We start from the raw sequence: 20960 nt of genomic DNA, 5'->3' as shown, positions 1-20960 counted from the left end.
TTAAATGAGTGGCTGCCCTGCTAATTAGTCAACATGAGGTACACCTGCACCGTTAACTTGAGCTGTACGTAAACGACGACATCATTGAATCAAATCCATTTGCTTTATTTTGAACCAAAATAAGTATCAAATTGGAATTGAAATGGAATGTGTAACACGTGTTTTAGGCAATGCTAGGTTATTGGAATATCATGGTGTGTTCAGGTACTGGCGGAGTGTGGGGGGAAAAAAAACACGATTGAAGCAAAAAGTGTCGTTTTTAGCCTGGTTACACAAATGCGAAATTTAATCAAAAATCAAATCAGGATCTAAGAAATGACATCGAATGTATAAAACCCTCAAATGTCAAATTAGATAGTATAGTTGTAGCTGCTACAATACACTTCACTCCACCTGTGAATTTAACAGTTGTCATTTTATTTACTGCAAAACTGAGCATCTTGTAACCTCATGCTCCTAATACCAAAACATAAAAGATTTTGTACATGAAAACATATTTTCTTCCGAGTGCAACCTTGTGATGATTAATGTTTTTGTGTCAATTACCAATAGGATATTTCCAAATGTGGCAGGTAACGGGACACTTTCAATTATGTGACTTGTCAGGGTGCTCGTTTGTTTCGTCTTCCAAGAAAAGAAGCCGTCCAACACAAAAGACAAAAATAAAAACAGCAAAGTCTATTGTGTGTCCTTAAATTGTTGACATTTGTCCCTGAGTGGAGAATAGGAAAGGTGGAGGCGCGGCGACCAATCACAGCTCGTCGTGTTGCGCCAGCTCGTTGTCCTCGTCCACCTTCAGCTTGAGCTCGTCAGCCGTGATGCGGCCGTCCTTGTCGCGGTCCTGGTTGGCGAACATGTCGGAAATCACCTGCTCGGCGGCCATCCCGGGCTTTAGGCGACCTTTGCCCTCCGACACCTGCAGCTTGATGAAGTCGGCGAACTGCGGAAACACCGCGTCAAAGGCACGTGAGACTTAATATACATTGCCTTTTAAAAAAGAAAAAAACAGGACAAAAAAACACCTTACTATGATCTTTTTTTTAATGGAAAAAACACCTTACAATACATGGTCGTGTTTTTTTAATTTTTTTTTTGTTTTTTAATGAAAAAAAAAACGCCTTACTATAAATGGTCGTTCAAAATAAAAAAAATTGGAAACAAAAACGCCTTACTATACTTGGTTGCAAAAAAATAAAAAAAATAAAAAAGGAAACAAACGCCTTACTATACTTGGTCGTGTTTTTTTATGAAAAAAACGCTTTAATATACATGGTCGTAAAAAATAATAATAATAATTTTAATGAAAAAAAAACCTGCCTTACTATAAATGGTCGTTAAAAATAAAAAAATTGGAAACAAAAACGCCTTACTTGGTCGTGGTTTTTTATGAAAAAAACGCCTTGCTATACTTGGTCGTTTAAAAAAAACAAAAAAAAGGGGGAAAAAACACCTTACTATATACATGGTCGTTGAAAAATAAATATTTAAAAAAATTAAGTAAACAAAAACGCTTTAATATACATGGTCGAAAAATAAATAAATAAATGGTCGATTAGAAAAAAACGCAGTAGCGAAGGCATCGTCACCTCTTCCTCGGGCACGGCCGCGTCCTTGTTGACGTCCATGACCTGAAACAAATCTTTGGGCGTGTCCTCCAGCCACACGAACAGGTAACCCGGCGGCACGCCTTTCTGCACGGTCACCATCTCGATATCGAACACCAGGACGGCGCTGCTCGGCACACCCGAGGCTAAAATGGACAAAGGCGATGATAGTGATTTATTTTTGCCCCCCCTTCTTAACATGAAAGAGTTTAAGAGGGTGCGAGCACTCGCCTCCTTTTTCTCCGTGGCCCAAGTGAGGCGGCACGGTGACCAGTCGCTTCTCGCCCTCGCACATGCCTCGCAAGGCCTGGTCCAGCCCGTCGATCACCTTGTCCGAGCCCAGAACCGCGTCCTGGAGGTTCTCGTAATCGTGGCTGTCACAAATCGCCGCCGACATTTACAACTAAATAAAAATTCCAAAAACTATCCTAATTCAGCGATGGGCAAAATGTGGCGCGGACTCACGAGGAGAAGAGTCGGGTGCCGTCCACCAGGGTGCAGTTGTAGTGGTAGTGCACCAGGTCATCCACTTCGGTGGTGTGGTTGCACGCTTCGGGCCGGTGCAGGACCTTCACGTCCACTTGGTCACTCGGGTTGTGGAAGTCGATGATGTGGGTGTCGAAGACCAGCACGGCGTACGGCGGGATCACGTCGCCTGGGGAAACACGGGTCACCATTCTTTAGCTTGACACTCCTGATGAGCCATGTATTGTTTATTCTTGTTTCTATGGTCATAAAGCTGCTTTGTTTTGCAAAGTTGCGTTTATTGTGAAAACCGGATGTTGTTAGGTTAAGCCCTTCTTGTTTAGCGTCAAAAAGCTACGCAAGCTACAGATCCGTGTCTTCAAGTTCCGAGCCAAGCAGTGCCTGTACATGTGTATATATAAAATTATTTTGGGTGAAATGTGCAGTCATTAATTTATACATTAGAGGGGTTGTTAATTGTTTGCTTTAAAGAGATGCTAGAAACGTTTATTTACTATGAGCATCGAAGCTAGCGATTAGCATCGAGCTAACGGTTAGCGCGTTAGCTAGCGAACTTTAGTATGCTATCTTATTGTTTATCATACAGCAAACAAGTAGGGCACAACCTTTTATTGTATTTCATTTCACAACAACACATAAGTCTTAAGTTCATCAACTGGTGTTTCATTGAAGGAGTTATCTAGCTACAGCAAGGGCACAATGCCATTATTTAATTTTTTTAAATAGGCTATTAATGATTTTTTTTTTGTGTCAACCTAATATGGGGAGGTTACCTGCTCCGTCTTTGCCATACGCCAGGGTCGGCGGGATGATGACCCTCCGTCGCTCGCCCATGCAGACCCCCAGCAGGGCCTGGTCCATACCTGCGATCACGTAGCCCATCCCGATGTACGTGTTGTACGTGTTGTTCCTCTGGTAGCTGTCCACACGGCACACGGAGTGAATTCGCTCATTCCCAACGGAGTACATTGGCTCAATGAAGGCCAGGGGGGGAAAAAAAGACGGTAAACTGACCTTGTGTCGAAGGTGACGCCATTGAGGAAGGTCCCGTTGTAGTGGTAGCGGATATAATCGCCCGCCACTGACCTGCGAGTGCACGACTCGGGCACCACCTGATTCTCCACGGTGATGTTGTCTTTGGGGTTGTGGATGTCCACGAGCAGGACGTCAAATATCAGAGTGGCGTGGGGGGGGACCTCCACTCCTGATTCGAGAAAAATGTGGTCCACAATGTCTCGTAAAAATTGAAGTCATTTTTTTTTACATGATTTTACGCAATAAAAGCAAACATGGTGAGGCAGCCTTTAGCTGTTATGCTGCACAATTTTAATTTTTTTGGGGTACGGCAGCCTTTCTCTACTGCAGTGGACAAAAATACTCACAGCTCAGCACCAGAAAAGTCACAATTTTTTCATGCATTTAAAATTTTGTAATGCATACTGGAGGTTTATCAGCGGTTTTTAAAAAATGATTTGGGTTTACGAAAAAAAAAGGTTTACCCATTCGTAATACATAAGGATCGGGTCGACCTGCGAATAGCGAAAATATAATTGACACCCATTGTTTTTTGCTGAATAGTTTAAAAATGTAATATCACCATTCACCACTAGATGGCAGTCATGTCTTAGCTTACTGGCTTGTATTACATGGTGAATAGGCCAAATATTTTTTTCACAGCTTTGGATTGATATCCAGGACAAACTTAGCTCAATAATATTGAAATTTTAAAGGAGTTGTTTTTTTGGGGGTGAAAAACGCACAAAATCAGGTTAGGGTTAGTAGCTTTATGCTATCCTTAAATGATCCTTTTTATGCATGAAAAAGAACCCGTTGTAGTGAGGAAAAGTTGCCCATCCCCGCCGTATACTCGTCCTCATCGCCTACCTGAGCCTTTTTCTCCATAGCCTTTGAAGGGCGGGATGACGATATTGCGGATCTCGCCCACGCACATGCCCAGCAGGCCCTCATCCATGCCTTTGACCAGCCAGCCCTCGCCCACCAGGGAGTCGCGCGTCTGCTTCCGCGCATAGCTGCGTGGAGCTCATACAAGCCAAAAAGTCAAACACAGAACAGACAACGCCCCTGCGTGACAGAGTACAGACAGCAAACAGGAGCGTCATTCGGACCGGAACCGGAAGCTCGTTCCCAATGCATATGCGTGAAAATGCGGCGGCGGCGGCCCCCGCACCCCCGGCGCCCGACTTCACCTGGAGTCGAAGGTGGTGCCGTCCAGCAGAGTGCCGTTGTAGTGGTAACGCACAAAGTCGCCGCGCATCACCGAGCGCTTGCAGTCTTTGGGGGTCCTGATGGTGTTGGTGACCACCAGGTCGGCTTTGTTCCACAAATCCAGCAGATTGATCTCGAAGACCAGCGTGGCGTCCGGAGGGATCACGTCACCTGCCGTCAAAGAGTCAAGGATGTCGATTGTGCGGTTCGCAAATTCAGCTGTTCGAATAACATTTATTTGTTTTCTAATGCAGGCCAAAGAAATAAAAGTATTACTTTGGTGCCACTTATTGTTCAAATTAATTAATTGTGCTTTTCATCTGTATGATGAACCGTTTTGTTGGCAGTGTTAAATTCGCTACTCTCGGAAGGCTAAGTGTGTAAATTGGTTACATAAGGTCAGGTTGAGGAGCTAATATAAGTAAGTGCAAAAGTCAATTGGGTGGACAGTAATAAAGAAAGTTGGTAGGTTGCATTGTACAGGCAGGTAAGCTAGGTATATAGATTAGCTAGTTATCTAAGTGGGTGGGTTAGTGACTTGGTTAAGTTAATAGGTCAGAAGGTTAGGTTATTTACGCTGTACTGTAGAAAGGATGGTTACGAGATTATGGACTAGCTAGCCAGATGAACAGAAATATTTTTTTTATGTTATAGCATACAGCTAATAAAAAGACAAAATTGGCGATTGGCCTTCTGAAATCCAACTATTGGGGGGAAATTTGGCTATTATATACAGTAGCTTTTGTAAAAAAAAAAAAAAAAAGTAGCTTTATTGACAATGAAAAAAAATTCGTAACATAGCTAGTCTTAAAAAAATTTACCATCCCAACAACCAATCAAAAAAAAAATGTTTTTGTTGTACATTCCTGTGTCTGTTTCAGTATAATACACACTTATGAACTTCTTTACTATATTTTAATTTTATATAAGATATTACAATTATATATACTTTTTTTTTCCCCCCCGAAAAGGTACGCTGGTTGAGTGTTACCTGCTCCGGTGCTCCCGTAGGCCAGGTGCGGCGGGACGGTGATGGTGCGTCGCTCGTTAACGCACATGCCCAGCAGGCCTTTTTCTATGCCAGCGATCAGGCGACCTTCCCCGAGGAGGCCCACCTTAGCCGCCCCTCGCTGGTGGCTATAAGGGGATGGAAGAAAAAGGGGGAGAAAAAAAAAAAAGAGAAAAAAAAATCATACGTGTCAAGTCTCTTCAGAAAATGGAAGCGACGACGCCATCTACAGCACAAAGTTGTAACTTTAACTCGACCAAGTCATTTTAAGGAAAACTCTTCATGGGATGAAAAAAATAATAATAATGCGGATGCTCCTACCTGGAATCGAAAGTTTTTCCGTCGAGAAATGTGGCGTTGTAGTGATAGCGAACCTGATCTCCGTCTTTGGCTGGCCGCGGACATGTTGCGGGGATGAAGCGTCTGTCCACGACTACATCTGTAAGAGGACTGGGGTTGCACTCCACGGAGCACGCAAACAGGACGAACACGGGGACGATGCTACAGGCAAACATTGTCTTGGCAAAAATAACCCTTGCAAAATAATAGTAGAATAATAACTGGGCTGTTAATTTAAAATGGAGGCCTCTTTGCACAGATTTGTGAGATGGCTGCAAACGTGGACAACCTCCAGTAGACTCCGAAGCCCGCAGCGATTCCAAGGGAGGAATGTCGGACTTTTTGGGAGTGGGCAAAAAAAACGTCTTTAGTCAAGGCAGCGATCAGGAGAAAACACCGCGCTTCCGGGAAACAACTTCCGGTGTCACAATTAAACGTTGTAGTGTGTCGTACTTCGGTAAAAGTACACGTTGTCACTTAAAAAAATATATATACAATTTTCACACACATCTGACTTCTTAAGAAAACGTATTTATTGGAAAACAAACCTAAAAAATACCAGTCAATGCTGGTAGATTACATATTATTGCCACAAATTAAGTCAAACAAACTCAATCTGCCGAGTCTGATATCTGGCAGAAAAAAATTCCAATAACCGATTAATTGGACAACTAATTAAAAAATATATATAATGACTAAAAAAAGTAATATACAAAGACTTTAAAAAAACACTAACTGATAAATATTTATCTTTAGATTTACAATTAGGCTGTAAATGTATATGGTATACACTACATTATTGGCAACCTAATGAGGGAAATTAACATGAAATCACATTTCTTCTACTATTATCAATTTTCTTTACCATGAAGCGATGACTTCAAAATAAAATCCAAAGACACCTTCATCAGATGTCAAAACAGCTCTTTTTTTTATGGTGTTGCTGGAGCCAATCTTTGTTGTATTTGTTTTTCTAAGCAATATTTTTGCTAAGAAGCTTCTGCAGCAAGAACGTAAAACTTCTCTTCTCCTTGTTGTAAATGTCATCTCAGGAACGATGTGCAATGGAATGAATGGAGTCAGACTCCATCTGATGGACAAAAGGCGCAAAGACATCATTCTGAGTGACAACAACACTGAACATCATTTAAAGTAAGACTATATCGGCATTTAAGTGGCAAAATTATTGCCGATTATGATTATTTTTGGAAAGGGGTAATAATTAACTAACTTTACACGGATTACATACAGACTATAGATATGATCCACGCCCAAAAGATACATTCATTCATCGATGCATATTATGTATGAGAACAGGAGCTTGCCGCTATTTATAAATATTGCCATTAAATGTGCGAGGGGGCGGAGCATCAACAGCAGCATGTCGGTCATGCCTCGCTCAGTGACATCATCATTTGAAAGAAGAAAAGGAAACGAAAGAAAGGAGGGAGAGATGAGGGCTCCCATAGCGCCCCCAAAAAGGTGAGATGGTGCCTCAAAACATGCAGAGGTAAGACGACGTCGTTTGGGATGACAATCAAACTCCGGAAGATCTGAGGAGGAAATGAGCAGAAGGAAAAAGAGGAAAAGGAGGAGAAGGAAAAAGTATTCAGCAATAAGAAAAAAATGATGATAAAAATGGGAAAACGGTGCTTTATTGTCATTGGATTTATTTTTATTTGATTAATATTTATTGTCATTGAGCTAACATTTGATCTGTTATACAAAAAAAAGCCCTAAAATTATATGATTATATTTTTCGTAGATTGCAATTCAGGACTCAAAGGCGGGGTCGTACCTTCCTCTCCGGATGTTTCTGGATCCGCAAGGACGAAAGCAGCAACATGGGGGGGGGGGACAAATGGGACAGATTTGGGGGATTTTTGTATTCAGATTCTGATTTAACAGTTCCGTAGCAACAATTAGCATTCCAGCATTTGATGACATTTAGCATTCAAAAAATGGCGGCCGGAGTGCATGCGTGCATTCTCTTACTTGAACCCCCATCCTGTGCCGCCCAGGACGATGGCCGCCAGCAGGATGGCACCGGCCACCGAGCCAATGATGATGTTGGTCCCGGTCGGACCTGCAGAAATAATCAAAAACTGCCATGACACGTTCGAGCCACATGCTGCTTCACCAAGTGAAAACGTAAAACAAATATATTATGTGGTTAGTGATGTTCAATACCACTTTTTTTTCAGACCGATACCCCAAATTGCATTTTTTCTTCAAATTGCATTAAATTGGCAATTTTCTATTTTTCCTAATTTTTGCCTGTTTTTATATACAGTCATGTGGGGGAAAGGCACTTATTTTTGTAATGAAGTATAAATAAATCGGTAATAAATCGGTTTTATGAGGAGAAAAAAAAATGTTTCAAAGGAAAAAAAAAACTGAAAAAAGTAAAAAAAATCTGTCATTTATACACACAAAGAGTGAAAAAAATGGTCTTAAAAAAAGAAAATAAATTAAAAAAATAAATAAATAAATAAAAAATAAAATGTATTGCACATTTTTCTACTTTCCTAATTCCTTAAACCAACAAGTTACCTTTATACTTCTCGGGGCCTTCGGGTGGCGTGGGAATGGGAATGGGGTCAAACACGCTGCAGTCTTTCCCAGTGTAGTCGCGATCGCAGATGCACTTCACCTTGTTGCTGCATGTCTGAAAGTGTCCAAAGATCAAACGTCATTATCGGCTACCAAAGGCAAAAATCCAATTTGGAGGGTGTGTCAGTCTGACGCCGTGATGGGAGCAGACGCGCGAGACGGACGATCCCGGACACATGCTGAGGTTGAAGGTGGTGACCGGGAGGCAGCGGCGTTCCAGACACATCATGTTGGGCCCGCACGGTGTTCCGTCCTCCACGTAGCCCAAGTCCAAGCCGTCGTCCAGCACTGCGTGGCCACCCCTTTTATAAAAAAAAGAAAAAGAAAGAAAGAAAAAGTCAATAAAACCAACTTATTACCAGCAGCGAGCATGTGCATATATAGCCAGCTCGTTTGCCTCGAACAGAACTTGTTTTCTTCAGTCATCAATATATAACATGCATCTGAGAATGCTCACCTGCAGTCCAGGTATCTGTTGTGATGATAGATGGTCAAACTGGTGAGTTTGCCCTGCAGCTCGCCAAAGCTCGGCTTTTCCGTCACGTTGGTGCACAGCAGCAAACCACACAGAACGTCCCTGCGAGAAAAAAAGGACAAAAGTTGTTTTGTTAGGTTAACAGCAAAATTGATTCATTTTTCTCACTCACTGCTTGCTGCATTGCATCCATCCCTGGCCGCCAGGCTCAAGGCCGCAGTTCCCTTTCTCCGTGCCCTCGGAATTGAGCTTTTCGTAGCAGAACCTGTCAGCGGCGTCTGATGAGAGGGGGGGGGGGGGGGGGGGGGGTGATTATGAAAAATAACTCGTGCACAGTTGAGTGTTAAGTGGGGTGGTCCTTAAAATTAAAAGCTGGAAATTCTGAGCTCCAACTCCCTAAGTTTGTTGTAGTTGAAAAACATCTCCTGGTGAAGTTTTGCCCAGAAGACCTCCATAGTGTTTTTGTTTTCTACAGGTAAATGTAACATACAATGATTAAAATTTGTATTATGAAATTCTTAAAATCTAAACTATTAAACCGTCTGCCGAACTGTAAGCGTGACTGTTAAAACGTCTTTGGACTGTCAAGCTGCATGTTAAACGGTCTTCAAAATGGAGGAAACTTCTGTTTATACTCCAAAATTCACCGCAGTCCAATCTTCCAGTGGCCCCATAACTGCTTTGGCTATTTCAGAGACCGTTTGGCATCTTGGGGACGTTATGGAGTTGTATCGTCTCATTTCCTGAAACCGAAATGTGAAGTCGGCCTGCTAACTGGTCCGACGCTAGCCGGGCCTGCTCGCTGTTTCACGGGCCGTCGCTCACCGGGCCCGACCCGTCGCTCGCCTCGCCCGACCGTCGCTCGCCTCGCCCGACCGTCGCTCGCCCTCGCCTCGCCCGACCGTCGCTCGCCTCGCCCGACCGTCACTCGCCTCGCCCGACCGTCGCCTCGCCCGACCGTCGCCTCGCCCGACCGTCGCCTCGCCCGAACGTCGCTCGCCTCGCCCGACCGTCGCTCGCTTCGCCCGACCGTCGCTCGCCTCGCCCGACCGTCGCTCGCCCGACCGTCGCTCGCCCGACCGTCGCTCGCCTCGCCTCGCCCGACCGTCGCCTCGCCCGAACGTCGCTCGCCTCGCCCGACCGTCGCTCGCCTCGCCCGACCGTCGCTCGCCTCGCCCGACCGTCGCCTCGCCCGACCGTCGCCCGACCGTCGCCTCGCCCGACCGTCGCTCGCCTCGCCCGACCGTCGCTCGCCTCGCCCGACCGTCGCCTCGCCTCGCCCGACCGTCGCCTCGCCCGACCGTCGCCTCGCCTCGCCCGACCGTCGCCTCGCCCGACCGTCGCCTCGCCCGACCGTCGCTCGCCTCGCCCGACCGTCGCTCGCCTCGCCCGACCGTCGCTCGCCTCGCCCGACCGTCGCCTCGCCCGACCGTCACCTCGCCCGACCGTCGCCTCGCCCGACGCCGCTGGCTTTTAAAAATGTACCCTACTGGAAGGACCACCCTAGTGTTTAGCGCATCCTTACTGTAGCCCCACAGGCTCCTGCACTGGCTGTCTCTGGTCTTACAGCGGCCTCCGTAGCAGCGGCCCTGGGGAAGGGAGGAGGTTAAGGGTCACGGTGGAGGAAAGTGGAGGAGACGCCCATTGAGCGGGGGCGCGACCTTACCTGACCGGCCTCGCACGGGTAACCGTCCAGTTTGTGGAAGTTGTGCGGACACTGCAGGACAGAGAGTGGACAGCAGATTTAAAAAACCTACACACTCCAGTTGATATGACAAGTAAATATGTTCAAATATATATGTAAATAAATGTATTTAAATATATTTGATTGTATTTGTAAGTCCGTTTAAACGCATTTTCAAGTATGTTTGAAGGTTAAATGCTAAAAACTTAGCATTTTCCCCATAATGCTATGGGATATTGACTTAACACAAAAAAAAAACAATTTTTTAGCATTTGGTACACATTATACCAATACATTAAAAAACAATAAATCAATAAAAAGTAATTTGTTTATTAGTAATTCTTAGGATTTATTATTGTCTGCAGTGCATTTCTTTTTTTTCCCAATAACGTCATAGGTTATTGACACGTCCACGTCAAAATTTAGAAGTAATCAATGTAATAATAATGCATATATTTGTCAAGTTGTATTTCACAAGTTACTTCATGTTAAAGATTAGATAGCTCTTAATATGAAAAGAAAAATGCGCTGAGCTGTCACCAATGTCTTACAAATGCTATTATGCCATCTAGTGGCAGAAAAATGACCTCAACACAAATTAATATCACACCTTTTTTTTTTTTTTTTACAGTAGTCTTTTTCATTTTAACTCAATTTTATGAATTTACTGTATCAATGAGTAAAAGATGCAGCCATATTTCTATTACTTTAAAAATTTTTATGATGTATGTATGAAAACTTAGGAAACACATTTTTATGGCACATTTTATTGTACATTTGGAACAGATATAAAATTGGGGATTAATCGTGAGTTAACTGTTGAAGTCATGCGATTAAAAATGTAATCCCCTGACACCCCTAGTTTGAACATTTTTAAATAAGTTCGAACGTTCTTGCAAATACGTCAAAAATGCCAAAAACGCTTCTGTGCGTATGCCACGTTTTAGTATTTAGTATAAACTATTTCAAAACGTTTTCAACTTTTTTTTTTTTTTCATACCTGGCTGGAGTCCCCTACGCAGGTTTCCGGGATGTCACAGTCATTGACGGCCTCGCGACATGTCACGCTTCTCAGCTCGTACTGTGAAGTCGACGGACAAAAGGCGTGGGAATTTGTACATAACCATACACACAAAAGCACGTCGGCAACTAACCTTGCAGTCTCTGCAGCAGAGGCCGTTGCTGCACATTGCATTGTGGGTAAGCGTGCACTTCTTGCAGCAGTTTGCGCCGTTGCGGGCGCACTCCTGCGAGAGCGGCGAGGTAGCTTTATCGTGTGTTCGTGTGATTACAATTGTCGGCTCGGATGGAGATAGAGCGAGTCGTTACCACGAGTGTGCCGCAGTCGCACTCCTCGCCCAGCTCCACGTAGCCGTTGCCGCACTCGGGCGAGTCTAGCAGCTGCAATACGAAATGTTGTCCAAAACAAACATTTCATTAGGTACACTCTGCAAAATTGAATGACAGCATTTGCTGGCGCCCTCGTCACCTTGAAGGGCTTGTTGAACAAGCAGCTGCCGCCGCCTTGCTGCAGGAAGCGGAGATATTCGTCCACACTGCAGCGAGAGAACTTCCTGGGTAGGTAGTAGCTGGGTGATAATAAAAAAATTATTATTATTATTTTTTAAGTTCACAGTTACTTTTGATGGGCGAAAAAAACTTGTTTTGTAATTTGCACTTACCCCGTGTCCTCCATGATGCATCCCAACCACGGGTCTGGACACCTGCAGTCTCCTGGCCACACAAATCAGCCAAATAGCTCAAAACGAGAGCAGTGAGTCTGTACTCCTCCAAGAGGCATTTGTTATGCTATTTCTTGGATTTTTTTGTACAGTTAATATTACTATTTTAGTCAAACGCTGTGCTTTTTGGGTGTAATTCCAATGTTGAACACTAGAGGGATTTGAAAGAACAAAAATGTCACCACATTATTGATGTATATTGTGAAGGATTTGAAATATTTTGAAGAGCAAAAGAAAAAAAAAACATTTTTTTTAATCACACAAAAAAGGATTTGAGATCGTTTGATCAAGAAGAGCAATAGTAAAAAAAAAATGCAACAAAAATGTTTAGCGCAAAAAAAAGATTTGAAATATTTTGAAGAGCAAAAGGTTTTTTTTATAATTAACATACTATTTCTTTAATCACACAAAAAATATTTTTAAGTGCAAGAAGAGCGAAAGTAAAACATTTTTTAAACATTAATACTATTTTTTTTATCGCAAAAAGGATTTGAAATAGTTTGAAGAGCAAAAGTTTTTAAAAAAATTTACATTAAAATACCAACAAAACCAAAAATTTAATAGCAAAAAAAATGATATAGTTTGAACAAGGAAAGCAAAAGTAAAAAAAAGAAAAAAAGAAAAAGAAAAAAAGATTAAAACAACAACAAAAAAAAAGGCAAAACATTCCTACTAAAATTCTTGCATAGTGACTTAAGTAACCTGCAGCAGGTCTGTCCTTGTTCCTCAGCATTCCGATGTTCTGACCCAGGCTCTGGCACAGCGTGATGGCCACCGGACCCACGGCGCCAAACTTCCAAACACACAAAGCGAGTTAGCTTGTTGGGAGAAAACAAACACGGAAGTTGTGAAGGCCTCACCTCGTTGATGCCGCCGCCTCTGTTGAGCGAGCAGATCCCGCCGATGTAGGCGGCCTCGCTGCGGCTGCTCATGAACGTCCTCCCGCTGCAGGGGGACACAAAGAGAGTGAGGGATGAGCGGACGGGGGCGGGGTCAAACGGCGGCCGGGGGCGAGGGGCGTCAAAACCTACGAAAGGAGGTGCACGGCGTCGCAGCGCTCGCGGATGCTGGCCTTGCGGTACTTCATGAAGTCGCGCAGGGTGACCAGGGCGTCGTCGCCCACCGAGATGCGGTTTTGGGACGACCAGGTTTCCATGGCGACCAGGACGATGCGCGTGTTGAGTTGATCCTTGTAGATCTTGTAGAACAAAAGCAATTTGCAGCTTTTTTTTTTTTATCTTATTGAGGTTCTGTGTGATATGGAAGTTGGTTGCCATGGAAACAACTGAGCTTGCCACTGTATTTGCCGGTAACAACATCAACCTGTCATCAAGACTTCATCCCATCTTCATGATCGTGTACTACATTTAAAAAAGAACCACTTTTGTGTGTGCGCAGGTGGAAAAAGAACTCACCGCATCCGCCATGTTCACCACCGCTTTGGCAAAGTTCTTCGTCTGAGAGGTGGAGCGACGCTGCTGGACAAACTGGAGAGAAGAAACTGCGCGTTCAAAAGTGCTGAGCAGACATCTTTATTGGAGAGGCTTGAAAGTTTACCAGCTCGTGGTCATTCACGACCATCAGCTCGATGTATTTGGTCTCCATCTGGACTGTGCGCTGACCCCGACGCACCTGCAAGGAGACAAAGGGTGAAAATGGGTACAACAATATTGCGATTTAATATGCGTTTATTTTAATTTTTTTCGGATCATTATTTCAAGTTGACAGTGTATAAAATGCACAAAAAAGTATGTTTATGATTGTTTTTTGGGAACTTAATTGTTGATTAATTATTCAACGATGTAGGACCAAAACTTCCAAAATTATAGATAACTGAATGAATGAATAAATAAATACATTTGAAAATAAAAACTGATAATAAAAAATATATAATTTAAAAATTAAATACAAAAAATAAATATAAATGGAAATAAAAACAACTATATAAATAAATAAATAAATAAATAAATAAATAAATACAAGTAAAAAATAAATACTTAAGAAAAAGAGATGCAAAAAATATAAATACATTTAACAACAATAAATGTGAAAATAAATACAAAAATAAATATATAAATGGAATTAAATATCCTCTGTAACCACAACTTGCTCGAAGAATGGACGAGATAGTCGCCCATTGCTGGAGCTCTCCATGCAAGCCGGCGAGACTTGTTCGCCGACCCGCTCACTCGACTATTTGAAAGGCAGTTTGCAACGACGGAGTCCAACCCAAGACACGCTAAGGACCGCCCCCTCATTTGAATAACATTTCTTGCTGACAGAGCGTCTGCAGCATGAAATAAATAAATGTGAGAGCAGAGTGTTTTTATTTATTAATTGATATTTAATTTTAGCTATATATTTATTCTTGTATTTATTTTCACATTTATTTTTTGAAATTTTTATTCATTTATGGATACACGTATACATATTTTGTGTTCTTATTTTAATTTATATATATTTTTTAAAATTTAATTTCTGAATTATATTTTTTATTTTTTATCCAATTAGAATTTTGGCAGTTTTGGTCCCCCATTATCAACAACTTGGATTTTAATTTATTGCATGGATGCAAAAGAAATACAAATAAAAAGAAAAAAAAACTCAAAGCGTATTAATGACTGACTTGTCTTTTTGATCGTCTTAAACTGTTGGCAACCTTCTCCTTTGCCTCCAGCGCAGACCAGTCGTCTCCATCCCGCCTCTTCCCGTCCCCCGTGCCGCCACCTGTCTGCCCTTTAGGCTGGGTGCCGTTCATGCGGCATGCTGGGAAACACCAGAGAGAGAGAGAGAGAAGAAAGAGAGGGCTTAGTCATCAGCCGTGTATTTTTGGTGCGCTGGTCTGCTGGAGAAATCAATAGGGCCACGGAAGGAGACAAATGAACGGGGCGGGAACAGGATGGGAATGTGAGGACATGTCCGGATAAGAAATTGAAGATGGGGAGTGTCATTGCAACATTTTAAGATGTAATGAGAAAAGAAGGGAAAATAAGCCTTGTGTCTAAACTATTTTAATTGAGGGCAATTATTGACTTCCCAACCTGGAGGTAGAAACAGGAGGTCGATGCGAGGCATGCGATACACAACATGGTCCACCTGCTCAGCAAAACAAAAGCAAACGTTAGATTGGAATGGACGTAAATATCTCAAATGTTATCAAACCTTTCAAAAGCTTCACTCAGGAGAGCTCGGCTGATGCATAATTAATCAATCAATCGCTCAGTGGGCGGTGGTAATGGCACATAACACTCGCAGACTGGAGCTAGGGGATGAATACTTTATGAAAATCTGACATATAAAGCCAAGGACAACTATTAGCGGGGGGGGGGGTGATTGTGAAGAAGGGCTGCTATTGATCCGCCTCCCTCGTCTGTGTAACTGAGCTCCATTACCAAAGGATAACGAGCCCTTCCACTCTCTCCCACCGTTTCCTTCCACTTTTTGCTCGTGCACAATCGCGCCTCGCCAAATTCTAGCGACAATTTCGAAGACTTCACGCGCGCCGGATTTGATGCTAATTCAATCGGGACTCACCTCGCCGCTGCCGGCGGGTTCGATCCCGTACGAGACATTCCCGTCGGAGAACATCCCCCTGCAAGCAGAGGGTGTGCACACTTATGCAACCACATCGTTTGTGTTGAGTCCACATGAGGGCACGTTGGTTTTCTCACCACAGGCCATTGCAAGTGGACACAGCTGCCCAGGATTGGGGCAGCCCTCGCACACGTCCGTGGTAGTAACAATGTTCTCCTCCCTGGGCAAAGAAGCAAAAAAAATTCTTATTAAAAAAAAAATGTAGGGGTCTCAGGTGATTAGAATTTTTTATTGTAATGAATTGCATGATTTCAATATTTAACTCACAATTAATTGCAAATTTTGTATCTGTTCTAAATGAACAATAAAATGTAATGGCATTATTGCATGTCAGCTCAGTGCATTTTTCTTTTCATATTAAGAGCTATATAATCTTTAACATGAAGTAACTTGTGAAATTCTGTACATTTCTAAAATTGTAAAATACAACTTGACCCCAGTCTCCACAAATACATGCATTATTATTACATTGATTACTGAAAAAAAAAGTGGCGTTAAAGGAACATTAACGCACTAATTTTGATACCCCACAAAAAAGTTATTTTTTATTAACAACAACAATAATAATTATAATAACAATAATGACAACAACAACATTGGGTACAAAATAAAGTGAAATATAGATTTGGACTAGCAACTAATGCAGTGCCTTGAGTTTAATTTGTCCCGTGACCAAATAATCACAAATGGTGTTCAACAGGGTTCAATTCTGGGGCCTCTGCTGTTTTCATTGTATCTGCTTCCCTGGGTTCCATCTTAAGAAAACATGACTGCCTTGTTTTATGACTAATATTTGCTCCATGTCCAGCACTTTTTATGCAGCGGTGGTTGTTGAATAAAGTGGAGTTGCAAGAAAACCGATGCGAAATGATGCTGTCGCGCGTACCTTGGATTTTTTCTTGTTTTCTCCTGGAGTCCATTTACATTCCCTGCCTGTTCTGTTTGTTGAGGACAAAAATTATTTTCATCACATAGAGCGGTGGGACGGAAAGGGCGGCCTGCAGCACTTAGCCACAGAGGGCTAATAAATAAAAAGGTGGGATTACAAGGCTTAAAAGGAGGTCGTGAAATTGCCTGACGCAGCACTCCTCATTGAACGCGGAGGAGGAGATGCACGTTCTTCATATAATGGACACCGGCAAGGGCAGAAATGCATTACATTGTGATGCACAGTAAGCCCTCATCAATCAGTCAGAACACATTGTCAGTGGAGAGGACATTTATTACAAGTGCATTAGCATGTAGCGCAAAGATAAACGCTATGTAACCGTGCTTGTTTGGGAATATGTCCTTTCTTGTTTCCCAGCCACGGGCGACGATATATCCGCAAGTTGTCATATGTCAAAGAGTATTCAAGGCGACACTGACACGTTTAAAAGGAGTCCTAATTGAATTCCTTTGACTTGTGTGTCAGGGTGATTTAATGGGAGAGCGAGCGGTGGTCGGCGGGGATCAATAAAGCAAAAGCGGGCACACAAAGCCAGAAGGAATTTTATTGGCAGGTCAATAAAGGTGGTGATGGCAGGAAAGAGAAAAGCTGTGAAATTAAAATTAGCGTTCCCGGAAATGTCAGTGAGTTTGAAAGTTTGTTAGATGGCGTTCCACAGAGATCTGTTCGAGAGCAATGATTGTTTACATATTATCTGGCCTTGATATATGATGGCAAAATCATTTCACTGACTACTTAAATAATTAATAAACTTCAATGAGAGTACATTAAGTGACAAGACAACATTTAAAATACAGAAAAAATGGAAAGCAAATATAAGCTACCATCACAATAATAAACATATGGTTAGTCTAATAGTGCAATTGCCTGAGTCGTTTTTATGATAGTGTCACAATTTCAATTTAAAAATGCCAAAGTGATTGATAAATTGTCCTCTTTTCTTTTTGTCTGTTATGGCAAGCCAACTGGATTAAAAAAAAAATAAAAAATCATTAACAATATTGTTCAATAATACAGTACATTTGATATTGTCAAAATTATATAAAAACTGCTTGTTAATTTGTTTTAATTAAAAGCAACAACAAAATATGGATGACAGATTATTTTTTTTAAATCACAGTATATATATATTTTTTTATATTATTTTTTCACTCCCAATTAATTTTTGTCATTTTTCAAAAAAAATTATTTTATAGTATAGTCTATGACTTTCCCACCCCTCTTCTTCCCACATTATAGTCTGTTTATTGTACTAATCTTTCTTCATGACCATTCTACTCATTTAAATAATGTTAATACACCCTAAAGCTCCTGTGCTATCATAAGATATGGTTTAGCTCTTGAAAATGGAGCCTATTTGGATTCCCCTCACGGTAGACCCACTGTTGCTTGCTGCTGATTACCATGACAACCGTCCACTGATTGGTCAGGTGTACTGTGGCGGAGAAACCCGCGTGCGGCGATAGCGAGAAGACGGCGCTATTGTTTATTTCTGCTCCGGAATACGACAAAGGATTGGTGTTTGTTGCACATGGTTCTTAACGTCCTTGGCGAGGGACACGTTGGCGTTACCTTAATCTGCGACGGCTGTCCGTCATCTTCGAAGTGTCTCTCCACATAGTCCGTCGACAGGAGATGACTGGAGATGAGAGGAGGGAATCATAAGGGGATGTTTCATTGGAGTATTGGGTATCACTTAGTGCTAGCGTCAGTGCAAAATAATGTCAATAGGTCACACACGGGCACGCCAAGGACACGATGTCGAGTCGGTGGGTTAACTTACTGGTTGAGTTCCAGGTCGAGGACAAATGAGCTGCCAAAGGCCTCCACCAGGAAGCTGCTCTGGGCCAGATGCACGGGCTGATGCGATAAGAGAGAAAAATGCAATGAAATACAGGCTGTCTATGAAATCTTTCGAGATGGGACACATTGAGATTTAGAAAATCGTTTGGGTGTAGTATAATGTGTTCTAACAACACGGTGTCCTATTTTGTTTCCCTTTCAATATTGATCTTTAAAAGGTGACGATAGTTCCTACAGAAAGAGAAAGATGATATATTCTCATGGGCCTTTTAAAAGCACCCACCTGCGGCCCCGACGAGGAGTTTTGGACGCGGGTGTCGAGGCGGCTGTGGAGCAGCTCGTCCTGAGAGTGGATCTGCTGCAGGAGCCTCTTGGGCTGCACGAGATCTTCAGCGGGAGGCTGCCAGCTACCTAGAAATGACATCAGTGTACTTGTATTTTTTTACAGTGGGGAAAAAAGAGAACCTACCTGCAGTGTTAAAAATATGCTACGACTACAGAGAAACTGTGATTACGCATTAAACTCAAAAAGTTCAGCCAATGCTGGGTTATTAATTACCAGAGCAACATTTTCTAAGATATGGATTAAATTTAAAGCACAAAACTGTCAAAATTGGCAAACTTCTGAACATACAAATCCAACCTTCAAACTAATCTGCTAGGTCAAAACAATAAACCCAACCTTGGGTAAAGGTGACCCAATCTGGTTAAAATCCACAGCTACCCAGCAAATGCGTTAGGGAAAACAACCCAGCATTTTTGGGGCGTATTATTTGTGACAGCTGGCAATTATTGCCTTATACTGAAATATCAAATGCTCATTCAATGCAACCATCAACAATTACAGCTGGAAAGTAATCACATCGTCAAATAATGCCACGCAAAAAGCAATTCAAAAGCCACGCTCACCCGTCACCCGTGCAAACACTGCAGCGAACAGCAGGCATCTCACAGCCCGCATGGTGCTCACATAGTCCCGCTGGTGTCCCCCTCGGTGCAGGCGCCGTCAAGCGAGGAAGCAGGAGGCGGGCAGCGGGATCGCAGTGGACGGCTGCCAGCCCGAACGAACGCGGTCCCCTGTTTGGAGAGGTCTCATTCGGCGCGCTGACACTCAAGAGGAGTCCATGGAAGAAAATTGTAAACGGTTCTCCATACGTGTGTATTATCGTGTTTGGGAGAGACAACGTGGACGGAGAAAGTTACTTGGTTGGAAGGCGCCTGGAGTATATTGTGGAAACCCCCCGAACTGAGCAACCTGCAGAGCTGTCGGTGCGTTTCAACACTCCAGCCTCATGGAGGCGATAGTGAGTGTAACTTGGCTTGGCGCAGCAACACCAGTGAGAACAGGGCAGAAGTGCGTTTCCGCCAGTGGGGGTTTAACTGTCAGACGCCAATTTATTTTCTTTTTGTGTGTGTCTTAAACCACGGTTCCGCCAGTGGATTAAAACAAAACAAAATCTCATTGTCGGCTAATGGTTATGTTTACATCACATGCCCACATGCCCACCCGCTCACACCTTGTAGCTCCCTATTAACTCACAAGTTTAGCAAACCTTCATAATACAGGTAAATCATTTCTACACTCAGCAGTCATCTATCCTAAAAACAGCAAGGAAATATTTAGTTTAAAAAAAACACAATTTATTTTAAAACAAAACATAAAATTTCACTTCACATTCAGTCAGAACATTTGGGCCCACCTCCAAAATGTCTTTTTTCCATATTGATTCCATCCTAGCGGTAAGTGCGAGGAGCTCCACTTTTCCAAGCACTTTTTTCATGTCGGACCATCAAGACAAGCTCAATTGGGATCTGCTCCAAAGCACTTATAGTAATTGAATAATGCCCCTTTCAGAAAAACCTAATTAAAGTCCCAGTGTGTGTTTCCAGACAGCTGCTGAAAGACTGATGTCAGCACAACACTGGCAGCAGTCTCGCGGATGACGAAAATAAATAAACACAAAGAAAGAATGTGTTCTCTTCCAATTCACTGAAAGAGCAAAAATAATATACAGGGTCTCCCTTAAGTCTGGACAGTTTATGACGGCAATGTAGTTATTACCATACAATGAGTTCATGTGATTCTTGCAACACTTGTCAAATTTTGCATCACTAAAGTTGGAAACCATATATTGTAGATCCAATTGAATAAAACGGTGTTATATTTCACTTTATTGAAAATAAGCAGTGTCCAGACTTTAGGTGCATTTACCCAAGCATAAAATAGATTGACAAAGATAACAATGCTCTGTTTTAAGTAACACTGTCAGGGTTGAATTTAGAAATGTGGACTATTTGAGGGTGAAGTGAAGGTTGTTTTCAGAAGGATCAGTTGAAGGCAGGATGAAGGTGTCCGGCAGTGTATAGATGACTCACAAACTTAGCAATATCGGGATTTTGGGTTAAATTTCACAATTAAACTAAATTGCATGACAA

The 20960-nt window shown here is 42.5% G+C and overlaps 2 protein-coding genes across 2 annotated transcripts; both read right to left on the bottom strand.

Moving 5' to 3' along the window:
• Positions 1 to 253: 253 nt before the first annotated feature.
• Positions 254 to 7476, bottom strand: LOC147156548 (peptidyl-prolyl cis-trans isomerase FKBP10-like). The gene is made up of 11 exons (XM_086063857.1): positions 7463 to 7476; positions 5647 to 7217; positions 5308 to 5453; positions 4298 to 4487; positions 3975 to 4120; positions 3105 to 3294; positions 2864 to 3009; positions 2070 to 2259; positions 1836 to 1978; positions 1587 to 1750; positions 254 to 940 (listed from the first exon to the last, which is right to left on the bottom strand). The coding sequence occupies exons 2-11, from the start codon at positions 5838 to 5840 to the stop codon at positions 752 to 754; spliced, it is 1698 nt and encodes a 565-aa protein (XP_085919983.1). The 5' UTR covers positions 5841 to 7217; positions 7463 to 7476; the 3' UTR covers positions 254 to 751.
• Positions 7225 to 20914, bottom strand: LOC147156547 (disintegrin and metalloproteinase domain-containing protein 11-like). The gene is made up of 26 exons (XM_086063853.1): positions 19434 to 20914; positions 18808 to 18935; positions 18505 to 18581; positions 18294 to 18360; positions 15850 to 15932; positions 15713 to 15770; positions 15220 to 15274; positions 14805 to 14944; positions 13736 to 13810; positions 13594 to 13665; positions 13210 to 13376; positions 13039 to 13123; positions 12881 to 12971; positions 12119 to 12170; positions 11926 to 12025; positions 11766 to 11837; positions 11591 to 11683; positions 11437 to 11517; positions 10419 to 10469; positions 10278 to 10341; positions 8925 to 9030; positions 8735 to 8854; positions 8411 to 8579; positions 8218 to 8332; positions 7660 to 7750; positions 7225 to 7480 (listed from the first exon to the last, which is right to left on the bottom strand). Exons 1-26 carry the CDS (start codon positions 19483 to 19485, stop codon positions 7438 to 7440), a joined length of 2307 nt encoding a protein of 768 aa, XP_085919979.1. The 5' UTR covers positions 19486 to 20914; the 3' UTR covers positions 7225 to 7437.
• Positions 20915 to 20960: the final 46 nt, after the last annotated feature.

The sequence above is a fragment of the Leptonotus elevatus genome, chromosome 20, assembly GCF_054856555.1.
Source record: "Leptonotus elevatus isolate MCC_2025b chromosome 20, RoL_Lele_1.0, whole genome shotgun sequence".
Classification (NCBI taxonomy): Eukaryota; Metazoa; Chordata; class Actinopteri; order Syngnathiformes; family Syngnathidae; genus Leptonotus; species Leptonotus elevatus.
Note: the sequence above shows the minus strand (reverse complement) of the source record. Positions and strands in the feature narration are given on the sequence as shown.